The 24,367-nt window shown below is 42.4% G+C and overlaps 11 protein-coding genes across 11 annotated transcripts; 4 read left to right on the plus strand and 7 right to left on the minus strand.

Annotated features, from left to right (window-relative positions):
* Positions 1 to 1,366: 1,366 nt before the first annotated feature.
* On the minus strand, positions 1,367 to 1,828 carry EAF01_001254 (uncharacterized protein; the record flags this gene model as incomplete). Its single annotated transcript, XM_038909504.1, has 1 exon — positions 1,367 to 1,828. The coding sequence occupies one exon, from the start codon at positions 1,826 to 1,828 to the stop codon at positions 1,367 to 1,369; it is 462 nt and encodes a 153-aa protein (XP_038774316.1).
* A 1,774-nt stretch (positions 1,829 to 3,602) lies between these two features.
* EAF01_001255 (uncharacterized protein) lies at positions 3,603 to 4,950 on the minus strand (the record flags this gene model as incomplete). The annotated part of the gene is made up of 2 exons (XM_038909505.1): positions 3,603 to 4,706; positions 4,765 to 4,950. 2 exons carry the CDS (start codon positions 4,948 to 4,950, stop codon positions 3,603 to 3,605), a joined length of 1,290 nt encoding a protein of 429 aa, XP_038774317.1.
* Positions 4,951 to 5,521: 571 nt separating this feature from the next.
* On the minus strand, positions 5,522 to 5,953 carry EAF01_001256 (uncharacterized protein; the record flags this gene model as incomplete). Its single annotated transcript, XM_038909506.1, has 2 exons — positions 5,522 to 5,677; positions 5,912 to 5,953. The coding sequence occupies 2 exons, from the start codon at positions 5,951 to 5,953 to the stop codon at positions 5,522 to 5,524; spliced, it is 198 nt and encodes a 65-aa protein (XP_038774318.1).
* A 1,194-nt stretch (positions 5,954 to 7,147) lies between these two features.
* On the plus strand, positions 7,148 to 8,437 carry EAF01_001257 (uncharacterized protein; the record flags this gene model as incomplete). The annotated part of the gene is made up of 1 exon (XM_038909507.1): positions 7,148 to 8,437. One exon carries the CDS (start codon positions 7,148 to 7,150, stop codon positions 8,435 to 8,437), a length of 1,290 nt encoding a protein of 429 aa, XP_038774319.1.
* Positions 8,438 to 10,369: 1,932 nt separating this feature from the next.
* On the minus strand, positions 10,370 to 11,401 carry EAF01_001258 (uncharacterized protein; the record flags this gene model as incomplete). Its single annotated transcript, XM_038909508.1, has 3 exons — positions 10,370 to 10,466; positions 10,811 to 11,071; positions 11,130 to 11,401. The coding sequence occupies 3 exons, from the start codon at positions 11,399 to 11,401 to the stop codon at positions 10,370 to 10,372; spliced, it is 630 nt and encodes a 209-aa protein (XP_038774320.1).
* Positions 11,402 to 11,758: 357 nt separating this feature from the next.
* Positions 11,759 to 15,062, plus strand: EAF01_001259 (uncharacterized protein). Its single transcript, XM_038909509.1, has 3 exons — positions 11,759 to 13,301; positions 13,356 to 13,535; positions 13,591 to 15,062. Exons 1-3 carry the CDS (start codon positions 12,137 to 12,139, stop codon positions 14,757 to 14,759), a joined length of 2,514 nt encoding a protein of 837 aa, XP_038774321.1. The 5' UTR covers positions 11,759 to 12,136; the 3' UTR covers positions 14,760 to 15,062.
* EAF01_001260 (uncharacterized protein) lies at positions 15,063 to 16,350 on the minus strand (the record flags this gene model as incomplete). The annotated part of the gene is made up of 2 exons (XM_038909510.1): positions 15,063 to 15,315; positions 15,371 to 16,350. The coding sequence occupies 2 exons, from the start codon at positions 16,348 to 16,350 to the stop codon at positions 15,279 to 15,281; spliced, it is 1,017 nt and encodes a 338-aa protein (XP_038774322.1). The 3' UTR covers positions 15,063 to 15,278.
* A 1,092-nt stretch (positions 16,351 to 17,442) lies between these two features.
* EAF01_001261 (uncharacterized protein) lies at positions 17,443 to 19,511 on the plus strand (the record flags this gene model as incomplete). Its single annotated transcript, XM_038909511.1, has 2 exons — positions 17,443 to 17,818; positions 18,169 to 19,511. The coding sequence occupies 2 exons, from the start codon at positions 17,443 to 17,445 to the stop codon at positions 19,509 to 19,511; spliced, it is 1,719 nt and encodes a 572-aa protein (XP_038774323.1).
* A 1,380-nt stretch (positions 19,512 to 20,891) lies between these two features.
* EAF01_001262 (uncharacterized protein) lies at positions 20,892 to 21,356 on the minus strand (the record flags this gene model as incomplete). The annotated part of the gene is made up of 1 exon (XM_038909512.1): positions 20,892 to 21,356. The coding sequence occupies one exon, from the start codon at positions 21,354 to 21,356 to the stop codon at positions 20,892 to 20,894; it is 465 nt and encodes a 154-aa protein (XP_038774324.1).
* Positions 21,357 to 21,973: 617 nt separating this feature from the next.
* On the minus strand, positions 21,974 to 23,104 carry EAF01_001263 (uncharacterized protein). The gene is made up of 5 exons (XM_038909513.1): positions 22,700 to 23,104; positions 22,615 to 22,642; positions 22,470 to 22,562; positions 22,217 to 22,420; positions 21,974 to 22,155 (listed from the first exon to the last, which is right to left on the minus strand). The coding sequence occupies exons 1-5, from the start codon at positions 22,990 to 22,992 to the stop codon at positions 22,084 to 22,086; spliced, it is 690 nt and encodes a 229-aa protein (XP_038774325.1). The 5' UTR covers positions 22,993 to 23,104; the 3' UTR covers positions 21,974 to 22,083.
* Positions 23,105 to 23,191: 87 nt separating this feature from the next.
* Positions 23,192 to 24,331, plus strand: EAF01_001264 (uncharacterized protein). Its single transcript, XM_038909514.1, has 6 exons — positions 23,192 to 23,611; positions 23,663 to 23,680; positions 23,734 to 23,814; positions 23,865 to 23,913; positions 23,969 to 24,007; positions 24,064 to 24,331. Exons 1-6 carry the CDS (start codon positions 23,390 to 23,392, stop codon positions 24,069 to 24,071), a joined length of 417 nt encoding a protein of 138 aa, XP_038774326.1. The 5' UTR covers positions 23,192 to 23,389; the 3' UTR covers positions 24,072 to 24,331.
* Positions 24,332 to 24,367: the final 36 nt, after the last annotated feature.

Here is a 24,367-nt window from a genome sequence, read left to right on the forward strand (position 1 = left end):
CTCACTCATCTACCAAACCATCCTCTTACATCCTTATACCTACATACATAAATCCAAACAAGATAAATCCTCACAGTCAAAATATATCAAAAATTCCCCAATAATCAGGTGTCCTCATCTCCAAGTTTTCGTTTGTGGTATACCTAGGTAGGTATATATATCATCTTATCTATTTATCTGTTTTTCTTTAGATTTTTATCTAGTGATTATAAATTTGTTATTACTTGGAAGATGAGTGAATGGATGGATGGATGGATGGATGGTTTTTAGTGTGTGTTATTATGTATTGTATTGTCTTTTTGTATGGATAGATAGGTAGGTGGGTAGGTAAGTAGATAGATAGGTAGGTAGGTAGATAGATAGATATATATCTTATTTATTTAGTAATATTCAGTATAATATATTAGTATTAACTGATAGAAGAAGTATTTGGATATTATATTATCCATTGAGAAGCATTGAGTGTGAGAGAATGGATTGGTTGGATGGCTCGAGGGAAAGGGGTTATTTATGTGTGATGTGTGATGTGATGTGTGTGATGTGTGTGGTGGGGAAGGGAGGGGAGGGGAGGGAAGGGAATAAAAGGGATGGAGGGGGGAGGGAGGAGTGAGACGAGAATATGATGAATGTATTTTTTATTTTTTTTGTGGTTTGTATTTTTGTATGTATGTATTCTCATATGTATTCTTATTTATATCTTTATTCTTATATATATCTAACTGTATCCATCCCAATCCTATCCTTATCTAAGAAGAAGAAGAATATATGTGTATATAAAAAACCCAAACTCTATTCATAATGCGTAAGAAGCGAAATCTAAAATTCGTCTTCGACTTGACTTTTTCTCCAATCTCCATTTCTTTCTTTTTTGCCTTCTTTCTTTTTCTTCTTTCTATTTTCTTCAAACACTCTTATACAATCTGATTGAATGCCTGCCTGCCTTGGTGTAGATAGGATAGATAGATAGATGGTATGGAAGAGTATAACTCATACACCCATACCATACCAGACTATGCTATAAAAGAAGAAGAAAATGATTCAACAACAATCAAGTTCAAACCCCCCTTTCCCCGAAGGAAAGAATATGATGAATAAATGAGTGAATGAGTGAGTGAACACATGAATGAATGGCCGCCTCCAGATTCTTCATCTCCACCTTGAGGTCTTTTTGTGGGTGTCGAAGTGATATTGCTGATATCAACCTATCGCCTGATATTCATCTTTCAAGCATCAGTGTTCCAGTCGATGTATATATTCTGGTGCCCACCCCGGATTCAATATCCCGCATCTAACATCCAACATTCCTCCCTCCTTCTCCATCCCAACACATACATATCCCAAGAATAAACCTTATCAACCCATCCCATCAAACCAACCACCCATTCACAGGAGGATAAACCTGTTCCTCCCAAATTCTCCCCTCCTCCACACACCCCTCACCCTCACCCACAACTCCCCTCCTCTCCCTGGCCCTCACAATACTTTTCAAGATCCTCTCTCTATCCCCCTTGCTCGCTGCAATCCTCGCCGAGATCGACACATGTGCTCTCTCCCCCATTGCACCCGTTCCAAATCCCCTCACTCCAAGCATCTCCAAATTCGCAGCCATCCCTTCCCGTTTTCCATGCGTGAAATACCCGTTTCCGTGCACATCATATCTGTTTCGAGGGTTTCCGCGCACGCCCTCGGAGCTGGCAAAGGCTTTGACGCTGGAGGTTTGGTGGTAGAGGTTTTTGGCGGTGCTTTGGAAGTGGGTTTTTGAGAGGATGGATTGGTTGTAACGGAGGAGGTGACGGGCGATGACGGGGAGGGTTTCGGGGGCGGACATTTTGGTGGTTTGGTTTGTTTGTTTGTGTGTTGAGTGGAGTTGTGTTTGAGGAATAGTATGAAGATGGTGATATACTTCAAGTAAGTTAATCAAGAAGTAGATATCCGGTATTCGAAGGGCTCAATAAAGAGATCTCCTTTGACGATGAGCTGATATAGTTGATCGACTTGCTTGCCTGCTTGCTTGCTTTCAATATAATCCGTAGAGAACCTCTCTTCTATAAATATATACGATCTTGCAAATTCTCGACTCCGGAACTCAAAGTAGAAATAGCGACTCCGTTCCTGAACAGGAAATGCGGGTTCGATGTGAGTATCAAGTGATATTCACGTGAGGAATATCTGTGGGGAAATAAGGTTAATCGTTGATGATGATGATGATGATTTGATGTGATGTGATGTAATATGATATGATATGATATGATCTGATGTAACGTGAACAGAACACCAATAAAAGACGAGACGAGACGACGATAAAAGCTATCAAGCAACGAGATGAATCGACAATCCGCCTGGGACTATTAATCGATATATATAATCTCAAGAAGCACAAAACCAAGAAGGAACACGCAGGTAATTAAACACCGATAAAGTCTGATGAGTAAAATAAATAAGAAATCCTTCCCCTAACCGGAAAACCCGTCGAATATTTATCCTCCAACCCATCAGCTGCCCACCTCCCTCATTTCTCCATCCTATCCCGTCCCGTCACCAAATCGTTACAGTACACCTTCCATCCATCCGTCCAGCCCGCCAAGCACCCACCAAGTTCCACCCGCTGAAACCATACTCCACCCATGCGACACGATACCACCATAAGCTACATACCATACCGTACGTGCCGACTCGAGAAAGAAAATATCCAGAGAAACACCGTACGTACAGAGTAGACTTGTAGGACTGCGCCCACCCACCCATTCGAAAATGCGTACATCCAAACTGTCAAACATCTTAGCCCGCCCAAGCTTCTGGGCATTTAAGATTCCCACACGACACGCAGTAAATCACATGTGTCAAGTATGTGAACTGGCGTCTAGAGTGGATGCGATCAAGATAAAACTCGACAAAGTTAAAGGTTCCATTCGCACGCTAATACCTTATCTGTTTGGATAAATGGATAAATATAGATTTCTCGCTTGGCATCTTCAGATCAGCACGGCTGCTTCCGTTTGTATCAATTCGAGGGGGAGATCTCCTTTGGTGGGGGCGTTTTGAGGGAATATGTGGACTGTGAGTATGGAGAATTATAGAAAAATCACGGGGTTAGATGGAAGAGTGCTTGATGCTCCAAGAACTCCAAGAACTCGGACACAAACAAGGTATCATGAAGGGCTAGACTTGATGCGAATAGCCCCATTACATCCAATTAGTACGTTTAAGAGGAAGAACAAGAAGATTACCCAAGTGTTCTACTCATGAACATGTGAAATTCCAAGACTAGCATTGCATTGTGAAATGGTATCCTGTTAATTAAGAAATCTATAGCTTTCCTTCCCAATACACCCCACTAGGTTTCCAAGAGCTCATATCATAGCTCAACTGTCTCAAATCTCATCTTCATCATGCAAACCAAAATCCCCAGCCCAAATTTGCTCAAAAAGATACTTCAACTCCTCATTTGAATATTAAGTCGACGTGAAACGCCAGAAGAAATAGACCATGGTCGTAAGGAATTCGTATCGTCCAGTAGCATGGTGTGGAGAAGATAAAAAAATGGTAAAGGGCCGAAGAGAATAAGAAGAATAGAAGTTTGAATATCAAGTGCTTTTTCACCATCATCTTCCCGAGACCTTCGCCGCTCCTGCAGACCATAAACCCTTTGTCGTTTCAGCAATTTTCCTAGTCTGCGCCTCGATTTGTGCTTCTGTTTGACCTTGACCAGAACTTCTCTCTATAGCCCTCATAAACTTTTCACGCTCATCATTATTCGTACCTGCTGTACCATATCCTGAATCAATATCCATAGCACTGTCTCCATCTCCGTCTCCAGGTCCCATTCCACCCAATCCAGAATCTTTACTGTTGTGATTCAAAGGTCTAGCTCCACGATCTGGCTCCATAGATTTTGAACCGTCCATCATACCAGCTTGTCCTTCGCGGAGTTTATTAATGGCGCGTACAGTATCAATGGCAGCATGAAGGGTACGTCTGGCATTGAAGTTCTTCTTAACAATCGGAAGTAAATCGCTACCTTTACCATCCTTTGACACTGATTCTCCGGTGACGAAAGGGTGTGACAATGCTTCGTGGGCGGTCATTCTTTGGGTAGGATCTATTGTAAGGCATTTCTTGATAAACTCTCGAGCTCCTCGACTAACACCTCGCCAGTATTCTATGGGTGTAAAGCTATAATCTGCGATGAGAATCGCTTGCATTTCCTCCAAATTAGAATCTCTGTCGAAAGGTGTATATCCACATAGTAAGAAATATGTAATGACACCAATTGCCCATATATCGACTGGTTTTCCGTGTCCTGTCTTCTTAAAGATTTCTGGTGCCATATAACCTGGTGTACCGCAAGTAGTGGTCAAAACGTGAAATTGCTCTTCGTCCATTATTCTACTTAAACCAAAATCTGCAATCAACAAATCCGCATTGTCTTCTGGTGTTCGAAACAATAAATTCTCGGGTTTAAGATCTCGATGGACGATGCCATGATCGTGTAGGTAGGCCACAGCGGAAAGCGTTGCTCTGATAAGGTCTGCAGCATCGGATTCGAAGTAGGAACCTTTTCGACAAATGCGATCAAACAACTCTCCACCCAGTGCCAAATCGGTAACCAGATATAAATTATTGAGGGTTTCGAAGTAATCGACTAATGTCAGGATATTTTGGTGGCCCATGGAAACGCGTTTGAGTACAGCGATTTCATTACGAATCTACAAGTAGGAGGTGTCAGCAAACATTATCAATGTGAAAGGAATGAAAAGTTCTTACCATATGTTCTCTTCCCGCCATCAATCGTTTATTAATGACTTTCGCGGCATAATATCTTCCCGTATCAACATGGACACATTCTTTGACGACTGAGTATGAGCCTGCGCCCAATGTCTTTCCAGTCTTATAACGACATGCTTGAATTTGGGGTTGCGGGTGAGAACCCTGGAGATTCGAGGAGGTCATCTTGTTGTGCGGAGTGATGGAGTATTAGATGAGGTATATTATTAAAAAGTGCGCACGAAAATCAAGAATGTGATGATGAACCACTCTGCACGGATGATTCTCGGAGAGTTTTTGATAAGTAAATTTGAAGGGTTGGTGGAAGTTAGTTGTTCTGGAGTTCCAGAATGGAAAAGGATGGTCTTTCAGGTATTGCAGGTGCGGTTAGATTGCGGGGCAATGGATGAACATTGAACAGTTATTAGATATGTTAGGTGCCTGCTCTATCGGCTTAGTAAGCTCGAGGTCAGCTACCCCCGCTACCGTTACAACGGCCAAAATCCAGCATTCACTTGCACAAAAGACGACTGAGCTCAAGCCTTCAAGGGATCATGTACATATACGACTAGAAATGAATACGAACCCCTTCACCTTGATGCGCAAGTCTAAGAGTCAAGATAGGAGATTGAAGGGTTACACATAATTATTGATTGAATTGATCTTCTGTGATAATCGCGAATACTCTGCTCAGGAAAAGATGATCTATTACATTATTTATGTGGCTCTCAAAGATTCCAATTGCTGATCACCCGTTCTATGCTCCGAAGAGTTGGCTGGCGGTCAAGGCTGCGCTGCTTACTTTTACTTGCTTTGCTTTGGAGGAGTGAGGAGGGAGTAGGGAGTAAGGAGTCCAGAGTACAGAGTGATAGAAATGGTCGAAGTGAAGACTGACATTAGAATGAAGTGAAGGCTGATAATAGAATGAAGTGAAGACTGATATCACACTAAAGTGAAGACTGATAATAGAATGAAGTAAAGACTGATAATAGAATGAAGTAAAGACTGATAATAGAATAAAGTGAAGACTGCTATCACACTGAAGTGAAGACTGATATAATATACTGTGGTTCAACAGAACAGTTTAGTACGGCTAATAAAAGACCAAAATGCTCCGCCATACATATTTTTTGACGTGTAAACAAACCTGGACCCTGATAGTGGAGGTAATGATGATTTCATTGGTCATGATGATGTAAAAGTCTATTTTAAGGTTGGAAAGGGTATTGGTAAATTGGTAATTGGGTTGTTGTGAATTGGGGAAATGGCTAGATCAATTGAATTTTTCTTGTAGAGTACCTCGAGCGTACCTCGGGTCAAAAACACAGGGCAGAACTTCATACTTCACTTGAATCACTTCACTTCACTTCACTTCACTTCGCACTTCACTTGACACTTCACTCCCACCAAATACGAGTACGATCCACTAGAGATCTCGTATCTGTCTTCACTCCTAGTCTACTACTATTAGTACACAGTACACAGTACATCCACTATACGCGACCACGATGATATACTTTGTACTTGTCACTACCTAGTCTGTAATAAAGATTGATAGATACATTGTTAATTTGTTATAACTGTGATCATTCAATTCTTCAAAGCAGCTACCACCCACCACCTTCTATCATTCTCAAACTCAATTCATTCATTCATCTCATTAAACATCTTCCCATCTTGTGGCGGAACCTCGACCATTCCCATGTGTTCTGTTCCTGAACCTTGCTATCGATAATTATTCAATCCAACCCTCACCTCAGTCCTTATTATTACTCTTTTCTTTCATCAAACCTTGATCCAACATTTCATGCTTCTTGCTTCTTTCCTTTTTCTCAACACCAACCTTCCCAATTCTAAAACAAGTTCCAGAAGTTTGAATTTTCACACCATGCCACACAAATTCATCCATCTCCTTTCATTTAACAGCATAATTATTCTACACGTGATACAATTGTCTCCATATAATTACTCCACCGCAAAAGACGCGTCGTCACAGATATATCATCTCAAAATTCTACCGAATGTGATCTTCCAAAACTTAAATCGTGTTGCTGGGACTGCGCCTTGTCAACAATACAAATCCACAAAAAATCGTAAGTCTCGACTAGGATATCGTCTTGTGTTGTCATTGATGTGTATGGCGCTGAAATTCACTTAATTATGTTGTCCTGCCCCGGCCGCGCCATTTCTTTTTCTCCTTCTCCTTCTCCTCCTGCTTCAGCTCTTGCTTATTTGTTTCAAGTATACTCTCGTTTTGTACTTTGGCTTTCTCACTTGTTTTTATTTAATTTTCTTTCGTGTACCAAGAGTATCTTCTTACGCAACAAACCCGCGCAAAGAAACTGGAAAGTAGTAATCAGTCGTACATCTACCGTCAAAAGAGATGGACGACTATGGCGTAGGATCCAGTGGAGGTAGTGGTACCCCAGGAAGCCAAGCTGGTGCCCAAGGAAGCTATGACAGTTCCGGTAGCTATGGATCAAGTGGAAGTCAAACAACACAAGGTCAATACAATGCTCAGACAACCGCATATCAATCCGTATATACATCTGCAGCTACTCCAACAACTACCTCTAACAGTCAAAGTCAAACAAACTCCGCATTCCCAACTTCTACTTCTTCCTCAAGTGGACTATCATCAACAGATCGAACAACAATACTAGCAGGTGTTCTTGGTGGTGTTGGAGCATTATTGATCATCTCTCTCATTGCTATCTATCTATTGCAAAGGAGGAAAACTAAGAAGGCTGCTAGTCGGAAAGGAGTTACTCAGCAAGTATCTTACAATGGATTAAACTCTTCATTTGCTGGTGTACCGTTTGTCAAAAGGAATAGTCAAGGTAGTGATAGTGAAATATCTCGACCACCAATGGTTGCCGATACTTCATATCAAGGAGCATATTTGAGAGGCGGACAGTCCAGCTATCCTGACCTTTCAAGTGATATGGAAACAGACCGATTTCTACCAAATGATGAGGAATCTCAACCGAGAATGGCCGCCGGAGGAAATGGATATCACTCACCATCTAACCACCTCGGCTCTCCAACACAAAATCCGTTCACAGATCAACACCGCCTATCTCAATTGACACAAAACCGCCTGTCTCAATTGACACAAAATCGCCTTTCTCAGTTGTCACAAAATATCGGGTCTCCCACCAGACCAGGACCATTAGTCAGACATGATACCATGGGCTTTCCTCTTGACGATGATGACACCTCATACATTGGACCAGATGGTGAACAACACCGCCTCTCCAGAATAATGCACAGCCCCCGCACCTCGATCTTCGAACCAACCATCATAGCTCCCTCCCCCGTACGCCCCACCATTTCCCACGAGAGTCTTGAGCGAGGTCTCGATGGAAACCAGGATCTATATCAAAATCGGGCCGTTCCTGAACATCTTGATTCTCTCACATCAAACTACGATACTCCATACGACGTCGAGAATGAAAATGATACAGTTCCACCGATGTATGGAGGTGCCCAAAGTCTATCCCCAGCTCCTATGGAATCGGGTGCATGGATTGCTGCACGCAATCCACATCTAGCTGCGGCTTTCGGTAATGATATGCATAGAAATCCGAGCACGAGGACTCAGAGTAGTTTTGCACCTAGTGTGATTAGTGATACGGAATTGGATAGGTTGGGTGTGGGACAGAGATTGTGAGAGTGAGAATGAGGAAGCTAAAGTTATAGCGAAAGTGAAAGTCAAATGAGAATACGAATATGAATTTCATTTGTATGATCAGTGTGATGGATTGGATTGGATTGGGTAGTGAAAAGTGGTAATGTTGATGTTTGATTGGATAGGATGGGATAGTATTGGATTGAAAGTGTAGGAAGGAAGGGAGGTAGTAGGCATTTGAATTGGCGTTCTGGAAAAACAGCATATGATATCCTGGTCCGGTCAGTGAATAATGAGTTGGTAGCGTAGCTTTCCATCGATTTGATATTTATTATACTTGTCTTTTCCTCTTTTCAAAGTGAGTGGTTGGTGTATCTCACAATGGTTGTCTAGATTTGAATTGTTGAGCGGTTTATTGTAGTTCCCATGCCTGCTAGCTTGATAGGTTGGTAGGTTGGTCACTAGGGTGGTGGTCAATAGGGAGGTGTGTAGACTTGATTTGATAACTAATCTCTCGTATTCCATTTGTGATATTCCTCCTCCACGCAATCGATGGCGGTCGGTGGGCTGTGCTTCTTTCTTTCTGGGAGGTAGGCATTCTTTGGGTGGATAGGGTAGGGAGGGAGAGGGAGAGGGAGGTTAATGTAGATGCTGTGAGATATTGTGAGGGGGGGTGGGTGAGATGGGTTGTTGGGAATTGTTGGTAGTGGTTGGTAGTGGTTGATTGTTGGTTTTGGGTTGGTTCGAGTTGGTTTTGAGTTGGTGGTTTGATGAGTTGGTTTTGTGTTTGTATGTTTGTATGTTTGTATGTTTATATGTTTATATGTAAATGATTTATTCTCGAAATGAATAGATTATCATAGTAATTGATTTTTTTCTTTTATTTTCCAAGTACTAGCTTATCATAACTCGATATTACAATCCGAACTTTCACACACTCGAATCGAATCGAAAGAACTTTGGTTTCGATCTTGGTTTGTCGTTTAGGGTAATGTGTGTAAAGTAATGATCTTCTAAATTCTGTATATTTCTTCATGTGCTTCATTAATCCTAGGTATGTACACATGTATAAATGGTAATGTCTGAGAACCCCTGAATAATCCCACATCGGAAAAGTCACAGTTGTGCAGATATCCATATCCATACTCATCCTTTCAGACGCAAGCAAGCTAGGTAATTAGCTTGCCCCCTCGCGACGTACCTCGCTTAAGGGAATCCCCAATGTCGCTGTTGCTGTTTCCCAGTGATCTCTGTTGGGTTTCCTGTTGTAATGGAATGGGACTTCTTCATCTAAGTGTGAGCCATGGATAGGATAGAACGCGCCAGGAAACTTTCCCAAGAATCTGTACGATGTGGAAATGTGTGGAAAGGTTCGGGTATATGGGTCGAGACCCGAGACGGGATTTTCACGTCGATGATGATGATGATGATGGTTCATCTGCGACGTGTGTGCTGGGATTCATTGATCGAAGAGATGCACAGTGTGTTGTGCGCGAGTGTATATTGTATAATGTTTGCGATTGATGACTGCTTCCGGGGTTAGGGTTAAGGAATAAAGTCTATGGTGAGGTATCCAGGGAGGATAATTTGAGCCTTGTGGTCAGGATGAGGAACACATGATTACATTGAAATATAGACGGGGCAGGGGCGGGTGCTTGTATGTATATCCGCGAAAACTCTTTATTTGCGTATGAATTTCAGACTTTCAGTTTGATGTTTGTCTCCATGATATCAGTAAATCATGAATTCTTCAGCACATTCTGCAGGCTGCTTGGTGAAACAAGCGATTTCGTAGGTGACTTTTATCTTCAAACAGTGAGCATCCACTTCCAATACTCATGTACAGCATCTGCTTCAAAGTGATTGAAATATAATACATATATGCTAATTCATCCGGTGAAACAATTCGTATTCTCTCGGTGAACTCAAAGATAGTAGATCATTCCAAACAAGAAGGATGTAATTAAGTCTACTTCAGAAGTCACCGCCACCTTTTCCGCTACTTCTAGACTTTTTTTTATCCCCATGTTGCTTCTTCATTTTTAACCTTGCTATGTTGGCTGAAGTTTGTCTGTCATGAATATTAGCGCATTCTTGTGTCCAGAAAGGTGGCAGTATCTCAAGCTATTGAACTGTATTGCTATTATAAAGTGCTTCAAATATAAATCACAAATCTGATTTGCCCTCATAACTTGACGACGGGCCTCAGTCTTTAACTTCCGCTCGGATAGGTTTCCCTCCTGGTTGAATTTTTTGACCTTCTGGGTATTTATCCCCTCCACTTACACGGTTTGCTCGAAAAGAATTTCTTCCACCATTTATCATTGAAGAAGAAGATGTTCTATGTAGGAAGGATGAACTTCACAAATGAATGCTGCTCGAAATAACACAAAATGAAGTAAATTCATGACTTACAATTGCTTCACTCTCTGCTGTTGTTGAACTGAAGCTTTTCCCGGAACGGTTGTTCTGTATATACGTTTGATTTCTTCATTTAATCTTCGATGTGTCTCCTCTTTATTATCAGTCCGATTGCGACTACTATCACATTGAATCTGAATTGCATCAGTATTCTTCACATAGTAAGTGCCACGACGCAACCCTTTCGATATTATCAATGGCAGAATGGCATCGAGCTTTTTCATAGACCAAATGGTATTCGCTTTTGAAGATGTTCTGGAGGGGATCAGTACTTAGAAGGCTTCATCTTTGGAGTTCAAGAACGTCGGCGTACTTATTTGTCTTTTGACCACCAGGACCTCCAGCAGCTGAGTAGGTAGTCTCGGCTAGCTTTGTAGAAATAGTTGAGTCATTGAAGTTAGAATACCATATTCTGGCAACCTCAAATTCAATGTCATCTGTAGATTGAACAGAATATGGTCTACAACTCGAGAGAGTTAACCTTGAGAATAAGGGTCGTATTTGAAGAGATGGTGTATAAATTGGCTTGACAATTTGAGAAGATGGTGGCAGCAGCTTAGCTGTGAGCTTCGCAAAATAATGCATATCACTTCGACAAACTTCTTTGCTATCTCACCTGCCCGGAGGTTCATATGATGTTGGCAAGGTATTGCTTGACTGAGGTAGTATGTAAATACTTTACCAATGGAAACTTTTCCCGGTTAGCTTCAGCATTGAAGTGCAGTGTTACAATGGAGATGAGGGCAGATGGAATTGTAATTGAATTACATAAGCATTATTAAGCAAATTTACGAAACTCGTAGATCCGAGCTTTATCCGAGCCAGACTCCCCAAGACTACCTAGCACCAGTACCGGTACGGCTAGTGGAAAAAGGTCTTTCAAGATTTCTTGGCATGATCAAATTAATTCAATTCTCTCCCTCAACTCATATCTAGAAATCATCAAAAGCATTGCGACAACCTCATAACTTCAATCCCAACATCCCCAAGAAAATCATCAACTTGACGCCAGTAAACATCAAAATCTTCTACGTTACCAAGGCGACAATCTTACTTTTGATAATCTAATAGATAACTATTCTTTGACTGCAGTTTCCCCCAAAGTTTTCCATCGAGCAGGCAAATCAAATCTTGCCTAAACCAGGATTGCAAACTTGTCGCTTCGCCTTTGCCTATCAAGTTATCTCCAAACTCCATTAATTTTTATATCTGCTACTTTCTATCAGTTTGTATCTCCTCCTAGCATACGACATTGTCAAATATCGGATCCAATCAACTTTGATAGTTTGTGTGCATTCCGCACTCATAACAAAGACATTTATGACTTCAGAACCACCTGAATTCCATACAAAAATCCAATCACCGCTCTCTCCACTTCCGGTTCACTTTCCCAACCCATCTGAAATTCCTGTTCTTCGAAATCAGATTGATCCGACTTTCAACATGACGGCGACCCATGAGCCATCAAAGGCTCCTCTGGTGGTTCCTGAAATTATCGAATCCTCGATGGTTTCTGTGGATATAGAATCTCCACTCTCCGATACGCGCTTTTCAGATGCATATGATGAGAAGGATGAGGATACAACAGTAGCAAAGGCTGAGGAAGAAGACGAAGGCGATGATTATGCCATGACATTTGACTCTGATGGGGAAGAACATTCAGATAGTCGCGATCAATCACAGGCAGTTGACCAAGAGTCGAGCAGTCTTCCTAACACAGTGCCAGCGAGCGAATTGTCTAATCCTCTTCCCAACAACCGACCTGCCACATCTGATACCCAAAATGGCCCAGAAACCCAGCCCGCCCATACCATCCCTTCTCTTACTGTGCCCTCGATTCCTCAATCTACAGCTGCCCAAAGCTCTGATGATTCTCAAAATCCCATTACCAAAGCGGAAACCACAAACTCTGACGATCCAAACGGAGAAATAGACATTCAGCAGCTTCTGGACAATATTACTGCCAATGCCGAGATTAATGCACAAGCTGCCCGCCCAAATTCTTCCTCTTCTAGCAATGCCCCTCCAAAAGGTAGCTCGAGTCTACCTACCCATGCAAGCCTCCCCCCCCGCCCACAAATTACCCAAATTCCTAAACGTTCCAATTATACTTCTTTCGATGATCCCCATAAGTACAATGTTGGAGGTTCAGGTTTTGCACACCAACCCAACTCCTATAACCATTCTGGTGTAACACCATTAGTTGCAGTCGGTGCCCCTGGTACCGCTACTGATCCCCGATATGGACTTCCCCCACCCCCATCTGTTTCTTTCAACCATCCCCATCAAGATGCGAACAGCCCAAAACTCTACACACAAACCCGTCGCTTTCCATCTGACCAATCCCATGATGGACATGACAATGATGACAGACCTTGGGGACCAACAGTGCAGAAAAAGTATGATGAATTTCTTGATAGAGAACGCACATATGTCACTGAAGGGCTTTGGGAAAGATTCCCAAAAGGCTCACGATTGTTTATAGGTAAGAAAGTCTTATGCAATACCACTAATTATCAAATGTCTAATTTCTGTTCAGGTAATCTTCCATCGGAAAAACTTACTAAACGAGACTTGTTCCATGTTTTTCACAAGTATGGCGAACTTGCCCAAATATCGATCAAACAGGCATTTGGATTTGTTCAATTTCATGATGCTGCCTCTTGTTATAAAGCTTTAGAAATGGAGCAAGGCAAGGAAGTTAGGGGTCGTAAAATGCGTAAGTCATTTCATGTTGCTTTTCGAAGCCAAGCTAATAAATATCCTTCGTACAGACCTCGAAGTGTCCAAAGCACAGAAGAACACTCGAAATGCCGGCCAGACCTGGAGAAGATCCCAATCCCCCGAGCAAACAAGAGGAAATACATCAGCTCGTAATCGTAATCCTCAGCCAGAAGCTCGTAGTTCAGGCTATAATCACAACGATCGCAACCAGAATGATCGCCATAGATCGCAACCACAGCATGGAAGTCAACGTCCACATGATGGATATCGACCTGGTAGGTCGCCATCGCCAAGTCGAAGTTATAGGGGTAGAGAATCCAGAGACGAATACAGATCTACTCGTAACAATGATTCATACGATAGCAGAGATAGGCGTCGTTCACGATCTCCTTTCTCAGGTGCCCAGCGTGGCAGTTATAGAGATCGTAGCCCAAGCCCAAGAACCCGTGAAGCCAATGAAGATGGCACACTTCAAATTCCTCGACGCGAACCGTCAATGGTTCCCGATGTTCAAATCATTCTTATGGCGGAGTTGGACCGAGGATTTGTCTCCTGGGTTGAGGGAGAACTTCGTGGACGAGGTGTTAAAACCGAAGTAATGTTCCTTAGCCCTCGACTCTCCCTTCAAGCTGTTATTCGTAGACAGATTCTCGAAGGTGTTATTGCAGTTTCTCAACTTGATATGAGGTCTCAAAATGCTAGCAAAATACCTTTGCAAGTATTCGATCGCTCAGGAGGAATCAACGCTGCTGTTCGATTCGATGAGTATCAGGATTTGGAACCTAAGATTGCTGCCGAGCTTGTCGTACGCGCGAAAGCCACAGCTCAGAGACCTCAGTACGCGCCAAACCCAGCTCCGGTTTACCAAACTCCGACAGCACAACCAAATGCAAACATTGCCAACATTATGGGACAGCTGGACAATCCTACTTTGCAAAAGTTGCTCGGAACGTTGAACAATATGCCTCAGCAGCAGAATGCACCTGCTGTAGCAGCAAACTCGGCCGTCGACCTTGTTAGCTTGTTGGGTGGGTTAGCACCACAACCACAACAAGTACCTCAGCAGATTTACCAACAATCAATGCCACAAGCTGCTGCAGACCCTTACGCCGGCTATAACAACAGCGCTGCATATGGCCAGCCAGCTGCACAACAAAATGGACAAGATGCACAGCAGGTACAGGCTATTATGGCTCAATTGGCTAGATACAGACAGTAAGCGGTGGATTTGTGGCCTTTGTTCTTTTCCGATCGGGAGGCCATCGTTAAATTTGCATATAGGAATGGCGTTTCTGTATATTACGCGATGGATCATGGTTAAATGTGCATTTCGGGAGTTTAGGGCATGGCATGGTATGGGAGTCATCATGATGTTAAGAGTTTGTTTTCTTCCGTGTATGATGTAAATGATGCATGCCGTTTCAGGGAGAGCTAGCGATGAGAGCATGTTAGGGGGTAGAACAGAACAGAAGAAATCACTGGTGCGTAGATATAAATCACAGCTCTCAATAAACAAATAATATCAAATGCAGAGATGTTTCTATTTCTATGTCTATCTATATACTGAGTGAGGTCTTTTTGTCTATCGAGAAGTGTGGTTGCTTTTTCCCGTATCCTACAATTGCTGTACATGTGGAGATGATTTTTTGAATGAACAAGAAATGGAATTGCAGTGCGTGTATCTGGACATGAAATTCGTGTGCTATCGTACAAAATCGTCGTGTGTGTTTCTGGGTAACTAGAGCATCTTAGGCTTCGAGGGCCATGCAGCTGGTCTTGTAAAATGGTTAGCTGGTGTATTGGAGGCTCGAAGATCATTCGTCAACTCACCTCGTCAAAAGCAGAGTTTCCACTCCAACCTTTTCTCTCGATCTCAACCAAGCATTCAAGTGCATCCTTAGCATATGGACATCCCGTCCCATAACATCGATTCCTCTCTCCACACACGCCATCCTTAATTCTTCTTCCAACATCCCTTTCACACCCCCCTCATGCTGAATGAGCTTATCATCCATATCCAAATACTTCACTCTCCTCTCCACTTTCCTCCTCAAAATCGCATTCGGCAGTCCAGGGAATCTCCCTCCAATATAATCCCACACACTACTACTCAGACCCAAACTCCAAGAAATATGCAACAATTGCATGCGTCTCAATCCCTGCGCATCTGTTCCCGCCGGCGGAGTCTTCATGGTTAAATTTCTAAAACTAATCGCCCTCCTCTCTTCCAACTTCTTCCGATCCGCATCAATTTGTTTAGGAATCCGACATGTCCACGGCACCACACTACTAATGGCAATCACAACCAGTGGCGTGAATTCCCCACAGATCAAAAACACCAGCGCGAAGATAGGAACGCGCTTGACATCGTGGCGATTGCGGATCAGGAGTTGGAAATCTGAGCGGGAGAGCGCAGCGCCTTTTACGGCGGAGGAGAGAGACGATTTGTGTTTCTCATCGATGATGGTTTGGATGGTGCGGGAAGCGATGAAATTGTAGTAGATGTTTTTGACGCCGGTTTTGTAGAATTTGGCATAGGCTTTTCCGAGGGTGAAGGCGTATTTGAAGAAGAAGGGTTGGTTGGGTTCGCGGGTGGGGAGATCGAGGGGCGCGGGGAGAGTGGAGGGGGGGCCGTTGACGGTGTTGGTGGGGATGAGGTTAGATGGGAGGGAGGGCGAGAGAGGCGTGCTGGATTGGAATCGCTGGGTTGATGGGAGGGAGCTGAGATGGATCAGAGGTTGATGGTGAGGTTTGAGGGGCGAATGTAAGAGGATTGATGTGCGCAGACTGCGCATGGTGGTTGTATTCATCGCATTGGTGGGATGTGTAGATATTCGATTGTGGAAATTTGGATAGAGAGATAAGTTAGTAAATAAGTTATTGATTTTGAATAATGTAGTTTATCAGTACGTGCACTATATCAGTACGTGCACCACTTCAAAATTATATTAAAATCAGGGTTTTTTTTTAATATTTGTATTTTAATAATTAATCATTATTTTTTGAAAAAATAAAATGTATAATAAAAATTATAATTTAAATAGTTAAAAAATATAATTTTTATATAAATATTCTCATTATATTTTAAAAAAGATTGAAATTGTTACGATTTTCGTTACAAAAAAACTTTTTTTAAAATAATTATTATATTAAATTATATTTCTAATAATTGATTAGAAATTCTTATTATTTATATAAATAACTATAAAGTTTTTTAGGAAAAATCAAATTATATTAATAAATAAATAAAGAAAGTGCATAATTACGCATAAACGAATTTTGTATGTAAAATGAGTGGTGTATATATTGATATGGTGTATGTACTGATAAACTACGTTATTTGGTTAATAAATCAACTTGTTAACTTTCTGCAAAAATCGAATAAAATCTTTCATATTAATAACTCAAGTAGTGGCATTCTAATTGACGTCCCAAAGTCTTCATGGGGTATTTTATTAGTCGAACAGGGATTAGTTTCGTAATATATAATACATGTCATCCATTTCATCCATTTCATCCATTCCATTCCATTCATTTATTTCATCCCTCTCTCTACTGTATATGGTCTAAGCTTCCGCGCGGGTCATAATCGGTATTAGTGTAATCATCCTTCCAGTGATTGGTCAATTAATTACTTAGTGCTGATGAGTTGGATATCAGTCCGAAAGGATTCGGATAGACAGGGACTAGAACCACCCGGACATATGCCATACTCGATAAAACTCTATTCGTCCGGGATTTTCGAGTGGGCGGGTAGTTGGGAATAGACATATATAAGCATTCTGTCTTGATTTGGATTTGGAGTCATTCATTCATTCATTCTTTCTTTCTTTCAAGAAGGGTTGTTCGTTGTCGATATCAATAACCAAATCCCCAGGTGTCGGTATAGGTATACCTCCAAAATGTCCTGGCCCTACCGCATCAAATTTCCCACTCCGGAAGAGAGAATCCAAAGTCGTATTCTCCTCGATCGATATGGTCTCTACGCCCAAATGTCCATTTTCATCCCCATCATCCTGTATAATGTCTATCGATTAGCAATATGGGTTTATTTCGAGCGTCAACGATCGAAAGTCGATTACAACGCTCTTCCTAGTTCTCCCACATCGAAGAAGAAGAGGAGTTCGAGGAGCGCGGAGTGGAAACGACAGATCAGAAGCGTAGTGTGGTGGTTGGGCGGGGAAGTGGCACCGGGTCGGGGTGAGAGGGGCCAGTGGATTATGGCGGGGTTGTGGGGGGCTTGGTTGGGATTTTTGTGTGTGCATAGGACGGGTGATGGTATGATTATTGATTTGTTTTTGTTGTTGGTTGGAGGAGGTATGTTGAGTATACTGGTCTGAGTGAAGTTACTTGGATTGTCTGTATGTTGGAGTTTGTGGGAGCTCTTCTCTCGAGGACTCGCAAAGAACACCAAACGGATATCTCATCTGAGTAGATCGGAGATTTCAAGCGCACTACCCCTCCTCTCTTCTTGGACTCGCTTTCCCACCTTGAATGGATGGAGTCTCTGAAATATATTCAGCTGTCAAGGTCCTCTCATTGGTGAAACTGTGGTTGCCCAGGTCTATCTAGGACCTTGGGGATTCCCATGTTGCATAATTGAAAATAATGACTAATGATATATCCAGATTACTTTCACATAACCAAGCGATTTGGTATAGTTGCAGCATCACAATTCCCTGCTCACTATGCACTATCCATGAAGTCTTTATATTCACCACTCTCCGTATTATTTAAATCATCTCATGAACAGCTCAACACCTGGCACCGAATATCCGGCCGAGTCATATGGACTCTTCTTGCCTGCCATGCCAGCTGGTATATAAACGCTTGGGTTCAGATTGAAGTTGTATACATGAAAATCACAACACCTATAATCATCTACGGTATACTTTCTTTCTGGCTCATCAATCTCCTCATTATCACGAGTTTACCAATTGTTCGTCGTCGGTCTTACCGGGTTTTCTTCATCATTCATCTTTTTGTCGCCATCGCCATAGTTCCTCTTCTATTCTTCCATGCTACTGCTCTTCGTGTTTACATACTCGAAGCATTGGCTCTATTTGTAATCGACCTTGGTATTCGCAAATTCAACACCGTTAAAGCTTTCGCTATCATAAAACCAGTCCCAGAGACCTCACTTGTCGAAGTCACTATCCCAGTTACACCTTCGAAAATCTCTCAATTTCAATACGCTCCAGGTCAACACATTTACCTATCTATTCCTCCATCATCCGTCCCAAAATCTACAGAGTATAATCGTCATCTCTATGAATTTCTCTACAATCCGTTCACTGTTGCTTCCGTCTCAGAAACTCCTTCACCACAAATCACTCTAACAATGCGCACTCAAAATGGACCCACTACATCCGCTCTCTCTTCTCTTTCTCATCTCAGCAAAGCTCGTCCGCCACTCAAAATCGAAGGGCCCTATGGAACCTCTCGCAAATTCCCCAATCTAGCCGAGAAATTCGATAGAGTATTGCTCGTAGCCGGTGGCGTAGGCGCTACCTTTACTCTCCCCATCTACCGAGCTGTAAAGCAAGAAATGGAAAACGAAGGCAGAATGAGTAGTAATGTCAGAATGATCTGGGTAATGCGAGACGCTGCGGAATCCTCCTGGGCACTGTCTTCCTCCTCGCCTGAAAACGAAAACTCAGAATCCAAAATCGAAAATAATTCGGGAATAGAATTATACATTACTTCTCCTTCTTCCACATCTACTTTTTCGTCAAGTGAACCCGGTAGTGTCGAATTGCACAACTTGACATCTTCACCGAGTAATACGAAATATTCGAGACCGGATTTGCGCGCGATTGTAGATGGAACTTTTTGTCAGGGATTGGAGGAGAGAGTCGCGGTTCTGGTTTGTGGACCTGAGGGGATGGCGAGGGAGTTGAGAACATATGTAGGCGAGTGGGTTGGGAAGGGGAGGGAGGTCTGGTGGCATGATGAGGGGTTTGGATGGTAGATGGGAGGTTTGGATTTGGTTTGTGATAACTGCTGGTTGGTGGTAAGAGGGGTTGAGTAATCCATCGCGGTGCGGATTATGCATACCTGGTTTCTCGTACCGTGTGTTTTGTTTGGGATTAGGGATTGATATACATGGATTGTAGATCGAAATATGTCTACTACGGATCAAATGGAGAAGTCAGATTAGAGATAGTATCTTCAATTCTACACCTTATAGCGTTACTTCAAATGACCACTACATTCGAATAGTATCAATTTCACAACCACAATACTCGTCTACCTCCTCCCCCCAAAAACAATCCCCTCCCAAATAACACCATCGAATATAGTCCATTCCCGCCATCTCTACCATGTGTTCGCTACCCCTTGAATCCTTCCCGCAACACAATATTTCTTTTCCTTTTCCTTTTCCTTTTCAATTTCAAGCCATATTGAGAATACCGCTCATAACACACCATAACCCCTCTAGAGAATTCTCTAACTAACCCAGCTTTGACCCCCCTCATATACCAGCCCCAAACTATCAAACCAAACCAAAACCACGCCAGCCCTCCAAATAAAACTCCTTCGCTTACCTAGGTACCCAAAGCCATCAAATCATGAACGACCTATTCAAATCAGCCCCTCACTCCCCTCAACGACCCCTAAATCCAATATCGAACATCCCATACTACCCATCTCATCCACTTAATACCTCATTCATTTCAACACCTCATCCCAATATCCGACTTCCCAATCCACCAATCCACCAACAAACTACTCATCTACTCAACTACCAACCGTGCTCCACCCCTCCAAACCAAACCTCCCAAAAATCTCTCCATACACATTTCCTCAAACCACCGAATCCCGCCCCGCCATTCCCAAAATCATCTTTCTCGCGCGTTTTTCTGCTTCTTCTAAACATCAAGTTTAGAGTCTATCCCATTACGCCTAAAGACTTATTATATCTCATCCCCTTGTCAAAAGAAGATATATCTTCGAAGCCAACATAGCTATAATCCAGAAATCCTTCTTCGCAAGGGTTTGTTTGTGCAGCAGGGAAGTGGGTTTTGAGAAGCTTGTTTGAATATCGCTACTTTCCTTTTTCGTGGGGGATGCACAGATGGTATATTAATAATCGCAGGAGTTTGCATGACTATTGCTCAACAATCACTTCTTATCAGTTTCGTAGGGAGAGAGCAACGTGTGCCGAAATTTCATGACTCTCGTCTAATTGGGTAAAATAAGAGTCGCAAATTGTTCGTTACGCCTTGCTAAATTATTTGCCTTGATATCGTGTTTGAATGCCGTAGAGTAACGTCGAGTAATCTTTTTACGAGTCTTGGGTGGACTACTTATTCTATTGACGAGCTGCAATTTTCTTTTCATTCTGATACTAATATCTGGAGTATTGTGATTCGTGTTTCTCTTTTGACATCTGGTGATTACTATACTCATCAGTAGTTTTATGTTCCAGGAGTTGCTCTGAAGAGCCTGAAAAAGAGCGCAATGTTGATAAGAAAATTGAATCGCACTCATCTCTTCTCTTTGCATACTGATTTACGTTCTTGACATCCCGTGATGAGCAATATGGGAGAGAATACGAGTCTTCACTGTATCTTGATCTATTCAGCGTTGGGCTCGTGGTTCGAGTATCTTCAAATGGTTTAGAAATTTGGTGAATATTGAGTTGAGAGGTTCTGAGAGGACAAGATGGAGACGGCGTTGTAAGGTCAATGACGTGATTCAGACCCTGATGATCGAGCGCAGACTGAGTCCTGAAGCACCCGGCAGGAAATGAGGTGCAAATTAGTGATTTCTTCTTACGAGAACTCGCATCGATTCCAGTAAATCCTTCCATTTTAAGAGGGTTAGGATGATTTAAGACTATTGACAGAATCGAATTTATTGTGCGCTGTGCAGTGAAGGTATTTCTAAGCATACAAGAAGATACAATCTAATATGGTGTCAAGGAGATGGCAGATTAGAGGAGAAACGATCACTTGTGTTCTTGAAGGTCACTGGCAGCTTTTTCCTCTTTCTGTTATTTGCTCATCACCACAACGATAATCGCAGCTTCCTCGTCTTTAGTGACGAGACTACAATTTTGAGATTGCACAGATGTTGCTTTTAATCTTTCCCAATCGATGTGCACTGAAGGGGATATTTGCCTTTGGACACTAGAGCCACACGTGGACGAGCGTGATGTCTTATCTCGGCTTTAACAACTTGGAGGGAGGGGAGTAGTGCCTGACTTAAGAATGAATACCTATCTAGGTACGCACAGTAAGTAGATTGAAAGTAATATCGTCGGGCAGAGTTGAATGCCATCAACTTGAGAGCCGAACAACTCCATGCAAGTCTCAACAGAATCCCTGTATGATAAGGACGTGTGGATATTTCGACATGAGTGACTTGTCTACACTTGTAGATTTGGTTCACTTCTTTTGGTACATAGGTTGAAATTCAAACCAGGATGAAGTTGTTTTGTTGCACAAATTATAGAATTTCTGTGTCCAGTTACTCGCATTTTAAAGAACCACCTCTGATATGTACAATTTCCCACCTCGCAACAAACAAAAATATGGTTATCTATATGGTGCATCAGCCCTTGCTGCTGCCGCCAATTCCGGCTCCCACTTGTCTCCGTTGGCCAGTAACTGTAGAATGAGTTAGTAAGCGATGATCCGAACCCGGCGGGTTATTTGAATATAGACATACCTTCTCCTTGTTGTACAAAAGTTCTTCTCTCGTCTCAGTGGCATATTCCGCGTTTGGTGATTCCACAATAGCATCAACTGGACAACTCTCCTGGCAGAAACCACAATAAATACATTTTGTCATATCGATATCGTATCGGGTCGTTCTGCGACTTCCGTCTTCACGCTCCTCCGCTTCAATCGTAATAGCTTGTGCGGGACAGATCTAAATTATATGAGAATTCGCCACTACTCGTGAAAATGGAATAACATACAGCTTCGCAAAGCTTGCAAGCAATGCATCGTTCTTCTCCTGAAGGGTATCTTCGTAAAGCGTGCTCGCCTCTGAATCGAGGAGAAATTGGACCCTATATCCTATAAGTATTCGTTGCCACCCTAATGTATTTTTGGACTGTATACCTTCTCGAAAGGATAATAAATTGTATATCTACAAGTAATTAGCCACTGCAATATGGAACTTGAGAGGCTCAATGGTATAACTTACGGAGGTCTAAAGTACTGTTCTAGTACTACGTACATTCCCCGGAACATCTCTGACATGAGGAAGTATTTCCCTGCCTTATCCATCGTACTCTCCTTACTCTCATTCCATCTTACAGGTTTTGGCAGTCTGAAGCCGGGCGGGGGAGGACCGGCTGGGGTGGCGCCTCGAAATTGAGAAGTTGAGAAAGCTGCTCTGGATGCAACGGGTGTGTATGTGCGAATTGTTGATGCAGTCAAAGTAGTTAATGGACGACTGCGCACCACGAGCATAGTTATGGGCTTTGTTGTTGCCATTGTGGAGGGTTGCTCGTGGCAGGATTGTTGGAGATCTGTAACTTGGGTATGATATTATTTGAGGGTTGTCGGAACTTTACGACTTGATTTCGAAATGACTTTCTGTGATTGGCCAATAATTGAAAGCTTCTATTATACGCCACCACTTCCCTTTATATTTTTGAAACGGTACTATAGATTGAAAATAGTCCTCAAGATACAATTTACCATTTCAAACTAAATTTGTACCAATCAAAATTACTCTACGTAACTCCATCAATCTCGTCGGCGCACCTTCTGTCACGTGAATTCAAAATACGCTAAAGCTAAACATTCTGGGAAGCATCTCTATCGTCAAATTCGTATCTACCACTGTATCATCCACAGACGTCACTTCTAATCCTCTCCACACATCAAGATGTTCAGAACCGCCCTTCTCAGATCAGCCCGCAGCGCTGCTAGCAAAGCTGTCCAAAGACCTGCAGCAATTGCTCGTCCTATCAACCAAAGTTCTTTCATCACAAAATCTCAATTCGCCCCATCAGCTTTCCAAGCTGCAAGATGCTATTCCGCAGCCGCCGGCCTTAACAAGGGAGAAGTTGAGGGCAGAATCCTTTCTTTACTGGAAAACTTCGACAAAGTAAGTGTGCTTAATAATGTCTGGCTGGGAATGTATTAATTTGATCTGTAGGTTTCGGACCCAACGAAGGTATGATATATGATAGGGAAGATGGCCTGAACGTCATGGTTGACATTGAATAGCTTTCTGCAAGCGCACACTTCTCGAATGATCTTGGGTTGGATAGTTTGGACACTGTAGAGGTTGTTATGGCTATTGAGGAGGTTTGTACAAGGCATTCACAGTGGGGAACTAAAGACTGATGCGGCCACAGGAATTCAGCATTGAGATCCCAGACAAGGATGCGGATTCTATTCTCAGTGGTATGTTGTCTTGGTGGAAATTTTCAACAGCGCAATTATCTAACAAATTCCATAGTTGACCAAGCCGTCGAGTATATCCTCCACCAACCAGATGGTGGGTCTTCTACAATATCTTACAAAAGCAAACAGAATTGCTAACATCTTTTATAGCTCATTAGATCATGGAATTGTATAAAATGGTGACGGTCAAGACTGAAGTAAGGCAATGGGGGATTCAAGGACCTGGAATGAGAAATACAAGTGGTGAACGGGCGGCGATACAAGGGAGGGGGAACTTGTACGAGCTTCGATGCGTTCATAGAAGTGATGTGATTCTATGCGCCTGTAAAAATGTTTAGATCATCTTACTCAACAAACCTCTGTGTTCCGCTCTTAAATTTAAAACATGAAAATACATTAAGTTTGGATATGTTTCAAATTATTCTTTTCACCAAGAACTTTCTCTCCGAACCAT

Source organism: Botrytis porri (genome assembly GCF_014898465.1).
Source record: "Botrytis porri strain MUCL 3234 chromosome Unknown BPOR_002, whole genome shotgun sequence".
Classification (NCBI taxonomy): domain Eukaryota; kingdom Fungi; phylum Ascomycota; class Leotiomycetes; order Helotiales; family Sclerotiniaceae; genus Botrytis; species Botrytis porri.

Coding starts and splice junctions, on each gene's coding strand:
- EAF01_001263 (XM_038909513.1), bottom strand. CDS start 22,992: ATGGCAACAACAAAGCCCATAACTATGCTCGTGGTGCGCAGTCGTCCA. Junction 22,643..22,699: donor GAACAGTACTTTAGACCTCC/GTAAGTTATACC, acceptor AATTACTTGTAG/ATATACAATTTATTATCCTT. Junction 22,563..22,614: donor TTTATTATCCTTTCGAGAAG/GTATACAGTCCA, acceptor TATAGGATATAG/GGTCCAATTTCTCCTCGATT.
- EAF01_001259 (XM_038909509.1), top strand. CDS start 12,137: ATGACTTCAGAACCACCTGAATTCCATACAAAAATCCAATCACCGCTC. Junction 13,302..13,355: donor AGGCTCACGATTGTTTATAG/GTAAGAAAGTCT, acceptor ATTTCTGTTCAG/GTAATCTTCCATCGGAAAAA. Junction 13,536..13,590: donor AGTTAGGGGTCGTAAAATGC/GTAAGTCATTTC, acceptor TCCTTCGTACAG/ACCTCGAAGTGTCCAAAGCA.
- EAF01_001264 (XM_038909514.1), top strand. CDS start 23,390: ATGTTCAGAACCGCCCTTCTCAGATCAGCCCGCAGCGCTGCTAGCAAA. Junction 23,815..23,864: donor TTGTTATGGCTATTGAGGAG/GTTTGTACAAGG, acceptor ATGCGGCCACAG/GAATTCAGCATTGAGATCCC. Junction 23,914..23,968: donor TGCGGATTCTATTCTCAGTG/GTATGTTGTCTT, acceptor CAAATTCCATAG/TTGACCAAGCCGTCGAGTAT.